This window comes from Mustela nivalis (assembly GCF_964662115.1).
Source record: "Mustela nivalis genome assembly, chromosome: 6".
NCBI classification, from domain to species: domain Eukaryota; kingdom Metazoa; phylum Chordata; class Mammalia; order Carnivora; family Mustelidae; genus Mustela; species Mustela nivalis.
In genome coordinates, this window is record NC_139025.1 from 83,149,880 (window position 1) to 83,160,840 (window position 10,961).

General features: G+C 40.8%; 1 protein-coding gene across 27 annotated transcripts in view; it reads left to right on the forward strand.

Annotated features, from left to right (window-relative positions):
- The window catches only part of PPIP5K1 (diphosphoinositol pentakisphosphate kinase 1), a 44,782-nt gene extending 34,775 nt beyond the window's left edge, over positions 1-10,007 (forward strand). For 21 of the 27 annotated variants that reach the window (XM_082735380.1, XM_082735381.1, XM_082735382.1 and 18 more), the window contains 2 exons: positions 3,125-3,238; positions 8,068-10,007. In XM_082735380.1, the coding sequence (XP_082591506.1) occupies positions 3,125-3,238; positions 8,068-8,951 (998 nt within the window). In that variant the 3' untranslated portion in view covers positions 8,952-10,007. The remainder of the gene's footprint in view (positions 1-3,124; positions 3,239-8,067) is intronic. The other 6 variants (XM_082735385.1, XM_082735367.1, XM_082735374.1 and 3 more) reach the window with 1 other exon arrangement.
- The last annotated feature ends 954 nt before the right edge of the window (positions 10,008-10,961 follow it).

The window sequence follows — 10,961 nt, forward strand, 5'->3', positions numbered from 1 at the left end:
CCAAGCAGACTCCCCACTGAGGGTAGAGCCTGATGCAGGGCTCAATCCCACCACCCTGAGACCACAACCTGAGCTGAAACCAAGAGCAGGATGCCCAACTGACTACCCCCCAGGCACTCCAGCAGAATGGATTTTTAAAAAAATCATCCAACTGTATGTTGTCTACATAAAATTCACTTTAGATCCAACAGTACAAATAGGTTGAAAATGAAAGAATAGAAAAAGATATTCCATGCAAATAATAACCAAATGAGAGCTGGGGTAACTATACTAATGTCAGATAAAATAATCTTTAATTCAAAAATTGTTCTAAGAGACAGATGTCATTATATATTGATTAAAATGTTAATTCATCAAGAGCATACAAAAATTATAAACATACCCACCAAACAACAGAGCCCCCAAATATATGAAGCAAACATTGACAGAATTAAAGGGATAAGTAGATAGTTCTACAATAACAGTTGTAGACTTTAATATCTCACCTTTAGTAATAGATAAAACAACCAGACAGAAGATCAGTAAGGAAACAGAGTTTCAGTAACACTCTAAACCAGCTAAACCTAAGAGACATCTAGAACATCCTACCACCAACAAAATACAGATTCTTCTTAAGTGCACATGATACACCATATGGTAGGTCACAAAAAAATGTTAAATAATTTTAAAAGATTGAAATTATACAAAATACCCTCTCTAGCACAGTGGAGAATGGCGCTAGAAATCATTAATGGAAGGAAAATGAAAATTCACAAATATGTTGAAATTAAACACATTCTTAACCTTCTTCAGGTCAAGGAAGAAATCACATGGGAAATTAGAATATACTTTGAGATGAATGAAAATGAAAATGCAACATTCCAGAAGTTATGGAATGCAGCAAAATCAGTGCTGAGAGAGAAATTTACAGCTGTAAACACCTACATTTAAACCCAGGAAAGATCATATGGGGCACCTGGGTGGCTCAGTGGGTTAAAGCCTCTGCCTTCAGCTCGGGTCATGATCCCAGGGTCCTGGGATCAAGCCCCATATCGGGCTCTCTGCTCAGCAGGAAGCCTGCTTCTCCCTCTCTCTGCCTGCCTCTCTGCCTACTTGTGATCTCTCTCTCTCTCTGTCAAATAAATAAATAAAATCTTTAAAAAAAAATAAAAAAATAAGCCCAGGAAAGATCATAAACCAAAACCCTAACTGTATACCTTAAGGAAGTAAGAAAAGAACAAACTAAACCCAAAGCTAATAGAAAGATTGAAATAATAAGGATTAGAATAGAAAACAGAATCAGCAAAACCAAAAGTTGGTTCTTTGAAAAAAAATCAACAAAATTGACAAACCTTTAGCAGATTAAGGAAAATTGAGTGTTGATGCAAAATAACCAAAATAGGAATAAAAGTGGAGACATTGCTACTGACCTTACAGAAATAAAAAGAATTATAAGAGAGCACTATGGGGGCACCTGGGTAGCTCAGTCAGTTAAGAATTTGCCTTCAGCTCAGGTCATATTCCACACATCTGGCTCCCTGCTCAGTGAGGAATCTGCTTCTCCCTCTCCCACCGCCCCGCCCCCACTCATGGACGCATGTGCTCATTTTCACTCTCTCAAATAAATAAATAGAATTTTTTTAAAAAAAGAACACTATGAACAGTTACATGCCAATGAATTACATAACCTAGATAAACAAATTTCTAGAAGCACATAAACTATAAAAATTGACCCAAGAAGAAGTGGAAAATCTGAACATAATCTATAACACAGAAAAAGACTGAATCAGTAGAAAAACTTTTAACAAAGAAAAGTCCAGGATAAGATAGCTTCACTGGTGAAATCTACCAAACAGTTCTATGAAGCCAGCATTACCTTGATATGAAAGCCAGACAAAGACACCATAAGAAAACAATAATTCCTTATGAATATTGAAGCAAAAATTTCCTGTATTTTTTTGGATAGGTGCGATGCCCAGTGAGGGGCTTGAGCTCATGACACTGAGTTGAAGACCTGAGTTGAGGTCAAGAATTAGATCTTTAACAGACTTAGCCAGCCAGGTGGCCCAGAAGCAAAAGCTCCCAATAAAATACTAGCAAACCAAATCTAATAGCAAGTTGACAAAGTGAGATTTATCTCAAGAATGCAAGGGTAGGGGCGCCTGGGTGGCTAAGTGGGTTAAAGCCTCTGCCTTTAATAATAAATAAATAAATAATAAATAAATAAATAAATAAATAAATAAATGATAATAAATAAATAAATAAATCTTTAAAAAAATCACTTTGAAAAAAAAATCACTTTGAGGAAAATAAATGGTGCTGGGAGAGATAATATTCTAGATTAAAAGAGACTTTGGAGATGTGACAAAATACAATGCATGGTTCATATTTGGATATTACTATAAAAGACATTTGTTGGGGGGGGCACCTGGGTGGCTCAGTCCGTTAAGTGTCTGCCTTCTGCTCAGGTCATGATCCCGGGGTCCTGGGATCAAGCCCCATATGGGGCTCCCTGCTCAGTGGGAAGCCTGCTTCTCTCTCTCCCTCTGCTGCTTCCCCTGCTTGTTCTCTCTCTCTGTCAAATAAACAGATAAAATATTTTTAAAAATAAAAAATAAAAGACATTTGGGGAATAATTGTGGGAGATTTAAATATGAATTGGGTATTAGATGATATTAGGGTATTATTTTTAAATTTTGTAACGTTTGTTAATGGTGTGTGGCTATGTAGGAAAAATTCCTTATATTTTAGAGATGCATATTGATGTATTTCAAGGTAAAATGTTTCATAATGTCTGTCATTTTTTAAAAAGAACTTCCTCATGAAGAAATGGGTGAAACAAATATGGCAAAATGTTAACACACTGATGTGGTAAATATAGGAGATGAAGATATCAGTATGGATTGTACTGGTCTTCCAACAACTTTTTTTAAAAAGGGGGAATAGGAAGAGAGCAAAAATTATTTGAAAATATTCATAATATAAATTTTAAAATATTAAAAACAGTTTATATGAAGGGTCCTTAGGAAATGCTACTTTTCAGCCTGAGAATGTGTAAGTTTGCTTTGACTTATGTTGAGAACGGTGACTCTTGAATGCTTCCTCAAACTTTTTTTCCTTCCTTATTTCTCCCCTGTCTATCCAGCCCTCTTTGACTCTATGCACAGCAACCAAGCCTCAGATAGCCTATTTTCCCCACCCCGTACTCTTCATTCACCCACCCTACAACTCCGGCAGCGCTCCGAGAAGCCCCCTTGGTGTAAGTAATCCTTTTGGAACTGCCTGGAGAAAGGCCAAGAGGGATGGAGGGATTGGTGAGTGAGAGACCTGTCTCATGAGGGAAATGAAGATGAGGGTTGAAAGACCAAGAATAACCAGTAGGGAAACCAGTCTCATCTGTTTCCAAAGTGAGGGAGGATTTGTTTAGTCTGTCTCATTATCTCCATTCTCCATGACCCCTCTGTTTCATTGGAGAGGCTCCTTAAAGGTAGTGTCCCAGAGGGTACTTTGGGGGAACAAAGGACAGAAACTTCATTCTCCTCAGATTCCCATTTGGTCTCTATACCTTTCTCAAGTACAGATGACTTGAGAGAATACCTGAGTGTATAGAAAAGCTGGGAGAAGGAAACTAGAATTTGCTACTACTTTCTACATAACCCTTTTCTCAACTTGTCTGTTCTCAGCTGTTAGTTCAAATTGAAGTGCTGCTTTTTCTCATCTCTTCTTTATAACCTCTAGCCTATCACAAGGTCCCCCTGGGTGGCACAGTTGGTTAAGTACTTGACTCTTGTATTAGGCTCAGGTCATGATCTCAGGATTGTGAGATCGAGTCTGCTTCAGAGTCTCTCTCTCTCTACCTCTGCCCCTCCCACTGGTGCTCTCTAAATAAATAAATAAACAAACAAACAAACAAATGAACAAATAAAATCTCTAGCCTATCACTAATTTTCCTTGGTAACAGTGTGAATAGTGGAGTCACAGGGACTTCCTAGTGTAATTGTAGGAGATCCTGGTGACAGAGAGAGGATAAGAACCAGAGACACCAGTGATGGAAGAATCCTTTCCTTATTCAACCTGCCTCCAGAAAATAACTAAAATCAAACATGGCTTTTATTACTTCATTGGATAGGAGTGAAGCAAAAATTCATATTTCAGCATTGGGTTAAACAGTTGCAGATCGGCACCCTGTATGCAGAAGAAACATTCCGTTCCGACACCAAGAGCTCTTCCGCTGAATTTCATATTATCTTACATTCACCTTGTCATTGCTCCTTTTATCTCTCTCCCGGAATGTTTATAGGTTTTGTGCCCCTGGAAATCTTTTTTTGAGTATAGTTGATATGCAATGTTATACAACATACTAGTTCAACAAGACTATACATTATGCTGTGATCACCACAAGTGTAGCTACCATCTGTCATAATACAATGCTAGTACATTACCATTTACTCTATTCCCTGTGCTGTACCTTTTGTTCCTGTGACTTACTCATTTCATAACTGGAAGCCTGTATCTCCCACTCCCCTTCACCCATTTTGCCCAGCCTCTCACCTCCCCTTCACATCAGCTTGTTCTCTGTATTTTAGGTCTAATTCTGCTTTTTATTTGTTTGTTTATTCTTTTTTTTTTCTTTTTGGAGTCTGCATATAAGTGAAACCAGTGGTGTTGGTCTTCCTTTATTTCACTTAGCATAATATCTTCGAGGTCCATCCATATGGTCACAGATGGTAAAATCTTATCCTTTTCATGGTTGAGTTATATTCCTCTGTGTGTGTGTGTGTGTGTGTGTGTGTGTGTGAATCTTCTTCTTCTCCTTCTGTTTTTTTTTTTTTTTTAATGCATCTGCTTTATCCATTCATCTGTTGGTGAACACTTGGGATATTTCCATAACTTGGCTATTGTAAATAATGCTACAATAAACATAGGGATGCATGTATCTTTTGAAGTTAGAGTTTTCATTTTCTTTGGGCAAATACTCAGTAGTGGAATTATTGGATCATATGGCAATTCTATCTTAATTTTTTGAGGAACCTCCATAGTGTTTTCTGCAGTGGCTACATCAATTTACATTCCCACCAGCAGTGCACAGACTTTCCTTTTTTTACACATGCTCTCCAGCACTTGCTATTTCTTGTCTTTTTTTTTTTTTTAGTTTTTATTTTAATTCTAGTTAGTTAACATAAAGCGTTCTATGTTATTTCTTGTCTTTCTGATTCTAGCTGTTCTGACAAGTGTGAGGTGATTTCTCACTGTGGTCTTGATTTGCATTTCCCTGATGATTAGTGCTATTGAACATCTTTGCATGTGTCTGTTGGCCATCTGTATGTCATCTTTGGATGTCTGTTCAGGTCCTCTACCCAGTTTTTAGTTGGATTATTTGGGGTCTTTTGGTGTTGAGTTGTGTAAGTTCTTTATATATTTTAGATGCTAACCCTTTATTGGATATAACATTTGCAAATATCTTTTATCATTCATTACGTTGCCTTTTTGTTTTGTTGGTGGTTTCCTTTGTTGTGCAAAAGCTTTTTTTTTTTTTAAAGATTTTATTTATTTATTTGAGATAGAGAGAGCGAGAACACAAGTAGGCAGAGAGAGGGGTAAGCAGGCTCTCTGCTGAACAAAGAGCCTGATGTGGGGCTTGATCTCAAGACCCTGAGATCATGACCTGAGCCGAAGGTGGAGGCTTAACCCACTGAGCCACCCAGGTGCCCCTCCTTTGTTGTGCAAAAGCTTTTTATTTGAATATAGCCCAGTAGTTTATTTTTGCTTTTGTTTCCCTTAGCCTCAGAAGACATGTCTAAAAAAATGTTGCTACAGCTGATGCCAGAGAGATTACTGCCTGTGCTTGCTTCTAGGATTTTTATGGTTTCAAGTTTCACATTTAGGTCCTTGATCCATTTTGAGTTTATTTTTGTGTATGGTGTCAGAAAGTGGTTCCGTTTCATTCTTTTGCATGTAGCTATCCAGTTTTTCCAGCACCATTTACTAAAGACTGCTTTTCCCCCTGCTATATTCTTGTCTCCTTTGTCATAGATGAACTGACCATATGAGCATGGGTTTCTATTCTGTCCCATTGATCTATGAGTCTGTTTTTGTGTCAGTACTGTTTGATTACTACAGTTTTGTAGTATATCTTGAAATCTGGAATTGTGATACCTCCAGCTTTGTTCTTCTTTCTCAAGATTGCTTTGACTGCCTCTGGAAACTTTATATTTCTCCTGCTTCTGCTTTTTTCTTTCTTTGAGAGGGAGAGAGAGAGAAAGCATGAGGTGGGAGAGGAAGAGGGAGAAGCAGACCCCCTGCTGAGCAGGGAGTCCCATGTGGTGCTCCATCCCAGGACCTGAGATCATGACCTGAGCAAGAGGCAGATACTTAACTGACTGAGGCACCCAGGTGCCCTTCCTGCTTCTGCTTCTGTCTGACCTCTTTGATTTGCCTGAATCAAACCACTAAGTGAATATTAAGGCTACTTCTATCCTTGGGTAACTCTTTCTTTTTCTTCTTGTTTTTAATCTACTATCACATCTTTGACTCAGTATGAGGTATGAAGCTTCATTGGTAAATATTTTCTTTAGAGTTTGTCTGCCGTAAATAGGCCCTGTTGGCCCAAACCATGTTCCTCTTTCTTCTGCTTGAAGCATGCCACCTGTGGCTCTTTATAGAAAAGAGAAAACTGGCATGCCCTAAACTCAATGGCTGATTCAGCCTTTTCAGGCTCAGGCTTGCCAGCTTTCCCAGGTTCTCTTTGATGACAAGATATTCAGGTGCCCCCTATATCCAAATTCTATCATTATTTATATTAGAATACTTTGAATATAAAATTAGAATATCATTAATAAATACATTTACAAAATGAAACGTAGATTAGTCCCCTGCTAGAGGTCAGTGAAGTAGTAGAGATTGGGGTAGGAATTGTCCCCCAGTGTAATTGAGCCCTTCATTTTATTACTTTCAATATGGGATAATTAATTTTTGTGTTGTATATATCTTTTTTTTTTAAAGATTTTATTTGTTTATTTGATAGAGAGAAATCACAAGTAGATGGAGAGGCAGGCAGAGAGAGAGAGGGAAGCAGGCTCTCTGCTGAGCAGAGAGCCCGATGCAGGACTCGATCCCAGGACTCTGAGATCATGACCTGAGCCGAAGGCAGCGGCTTAACCCACTGAGCCACCCAGGCGCCCCGTGTGTTGTATATATCTGTAACATCCACAAGCCTCTAACATTGTGTGTCCCAAGACTTAGAAGGTTCTTGACCTTGGATCCATGGATGGATTTCAGGGTTAAGTCTTTGAGCCCCAGGAATTATTTGTGAAAATTAGTACAAATATCCATATGTATATTTTTCTGGTAAGATTGCCCATGACTGTCATTAGAGTTTCAAAGGGTTCAGTGACCCCCCCCACCCAGGAAGATTAATTAAGAAACTTTGCTGTTTAGAGATTCCATGGAAGTCTTCAATCTTCAGGTAATTTTCCTTCCTGCTGTTTTCATTCACAAGATTTTTTCTACATTCTCCTGCATAACTGCCTCTTGGGCTATAAACAATGATTACCTTTGCCCCAGAAATACATCGATTGCTTTAAAAAAATAATTCTTTACAAAAGATGTACCTAGGATTTAATTGGGAGTATTTCAATGGAATTTAATTGGGAGTATCTCAACAAAAAACAAAAGGCCATTAAACCTCATTCCCTCTCCACCCCACATGTTTACCCTAAACCTACAGAATTAGAATCTCTAAAGATAGAACCTTGAAATTCGTATTTTTAAAAATTACCTCATTATGAACCACTGGGATACAGCTTGGTATGCTTCCAAAGTAGGAAGTAGACCATGTGAATTCAGAGTTGGGTTGGGGGTATATTTTTGAAAAAACTGGATGAAGTGGGACTCATCACTCTCTCCTGAAGTCTTAGATGTACCTTAGCGCTCCTGTGTACTCCTGTAGTGTACATTAGGTCAGAGTAACAGTTCCTGAGCTGGGCTAATTGAGCAATCTCTGCATAGCTTGGGAAGAATTCAGACTCTAGCATTTGAACTGCATTCACAGAATAGAGCCTGACTTGGTCTCCTGACTTTGTTTTACAGACAGCAGTGGCCCTTCCAGCACTGTGTCAAGTGCTGGTCCTTCCTCCCCCACTGCAGTGGATGGTAACTGCCCTTTTGGCTTTAGTGATCAACCTTCTGTAAGTTCACACATGATTGAAGAACATCAAAGCCTTGGGATGCTCCCTAGGAATGGAGAACAAGAGTTCCCCATTGAGGGGGTGCAAGAACCTTTTGAACCAAACCAGTCTTCACAGGAACCACCTGTGGAAACCAGCCAGCCATGCCAGGAGGTTGCTGAGGTGATCAGCCAGCCCTGCCAGGAGGTTCCTGACATCATCCAGCCATGGCAGGAGAGCCATGACAACGTTGACCAGATATGTCAGAAGGTTCCTCAGATCCACCAGCCATGCCAAAAGGCGAGCCACTTGTGCCAGAAAATCTCTGATGAAGCTTGCCAGCTTTGCCTGGAGAACCCTGAGGTCAGCCATCCATCCCAAGAGGTCCCTGTGGAAGTTGGCAGGCTGGCCCATGGGTTCCCTCGAGGGGTTGGTGACCTAGTCCAGGAAATCCGTATAGAAGTTGGCAATCCAACCCAAGAGACCCCTGAGGAGCTCAGCCAGCCATGCCAAGAGTTCTTTGCAGAGGTTAGCAGGCTGACCCAAGAGGCTTCTGCAATCAATCTGTTGTCTCAGGACATTCTTGAGGCTGATAAACCATCCCAAGAGTTCCCTGGTGAGGGTGATCTGCAGGTCCAGGAAGTCCCTGAGGTTAATCGGGAGTCCTGGGTGGCCTCTGAGGTGATTGACCAGCTGCCTGGAGAGGATATTCCCCAAGCCCAGTATCCATCTGGTGATCCAAACCCTCAGAGCCAGTCTTTAGCCCATGACCAGTACTCACCCCTTCCACCAGCAACATGTGATTAATCATGTTCTCATTAATGGTATCACACTATACCAGCTATTTGAGCTAGCAACTTCTTCTGTTGGCTAACTCGCCTGCCAGTGTAAGACCTTGGATCTCACCAGAGGTGTCTGAGGAAGCAGCCCTCTTGGCATGAAGCCAAGAACTGTGCCAGAGCTGGGCTTGAGAAGGAGTCGGTTTGATGCTCAAAGCAGCCATTGACTCCTCACTTGACCGTTAGACTGGAATAGGATTTCCGTCAAGGGGTGGGCTGATCTATCATTACCCAACCTCCTCTGAGCATCCCAGGAAATTCCAGCTTGTTAAAGGAAATGCCATTTAACTGCTGAAGACACCATCCAGGGACAGCAAGTGCAAAAGAGGGCTTCAAGGTCTCCACTTTTCTGGGGAAATATTCACAACTTCACAAGGTACCCTTAGACCATATGTGCATTCAGGAGGACTCTTGTGTTTGCTAGCACTCCTCTGGTGGGCCCAGCACGTCTGTCTGAAATGTCTGGGAAAAAAGAGAGGCCCCTTACCAACAAACATCCACTGTGGCCACTAATCTTTAGATTGGGCTTATGGGTGTTTTGTTTATCATCCCAAATTCCCCCTCTGCCCCAGACCTGTCCCAATAGCTCCAGGGAATAGTAGGTATTAGATTCCTGTGAAAATTTAAGAATAACTACTTAAAATGCTCTGGGGGTTCTTGGCCAATCTGTGAAGCTGGGCCTCTTTTTGTTGTGGGGCTACTTGGCTTAAAAGATGATGTAGTAGAGAAAATCAGGTTCTATTTTGAGCAATCTGCAGAGATCAATATTGTACAGACATGAGCAAAGATTATATATATATATATTTCTGTAGTGGTGCCAGGGACAGACTGGCCAAAGACCAAACACTCCAGGGTCCCCAAGAGGTATTTCCTTTTGTCATTGTGTCTTTAGGGTCAGGTGTGATTATGAAGCTTTTCCCAAAGATATGGGGATGGGAATGGGTGTGGGTAGGAGGGGTAATGCAGTCACTGGAGTGGGATGGCCGGAACATTATGAGTGCTCAATAAATATGAAATAATAAGAGTGGTGATGGTGGTGATATGTCCTTTTGAGTTCAAGAATATAAATCCATCCTGTCTGTGATTGAATTAATCTGAACCACTCAAAAGCTGTTGTAGTTGAGTGGAAAGGGACCATAAGATAAAGAGATCAGGCATCCTAGAACATCCAGGGCAGTCATCCTGTGGCAGTCAGCCCACCATCCCAAAATGTTATCTGAGTGGTGGTGTCAGGGAGAGTTTCTATCTCTGTGAAGCACCACTGAGTACTTGCCTTCTCACCAGACCCTTAAAATCACCCTCTTAGTTTTTCACTCTGATGCTTTGGAGTGTCTGGAGGAGTTGATATAAAGGGGTTATGGTCTTTCTGTGCCTCCTTGAAATACTTATATTGGGAGAGCCCAGAACACTGGGAGGACTGCAATATCCCCTTTCCCATATATTTACGTTCTCAACCTGGCCTCTCCTGATATACCCAGGACTATGAAGGGTTTCCCTGCAGGGCAAAATTCAGCCTTTACTCAGTACAAGTCCTAACTGCATAGGTAAGTGCTCTTTTCAACCTCATTAGACTCTGGATCTCTTAGGGCTTCTCAACTGTTTGCCTGTTTGGTGTTCCCTTATCCAGGGTATTTAATGGTGGTTATTCAGTCCTTGGCTCTTGACCCCAAAGTAGGTAGATCCTCTTCCTAGAATCCCTGCCCCTCTTCCCTCCCCCAAACCAAATGTATCTCCCCATCCTAGGCCCCTCTTACTCATACTCTGGTGTTCTCATTTTCAGAAATTAGCTGGCTCCCGTATCTTTTTCTCCCTTTATCTACCCTATGTTCTCTGGCCTCCCTGGGTCCTGGAGCTGCTTTCAGTTATCAAAGACATTGAGATAAATGACAGTGGTGGGAGAAGCAGAGAGGTAGAAGCCAAGGGCTAGCAACTAAGCAATGTATACAGTCAGAAAAAGCCTAAGCAGCACTACAGCATC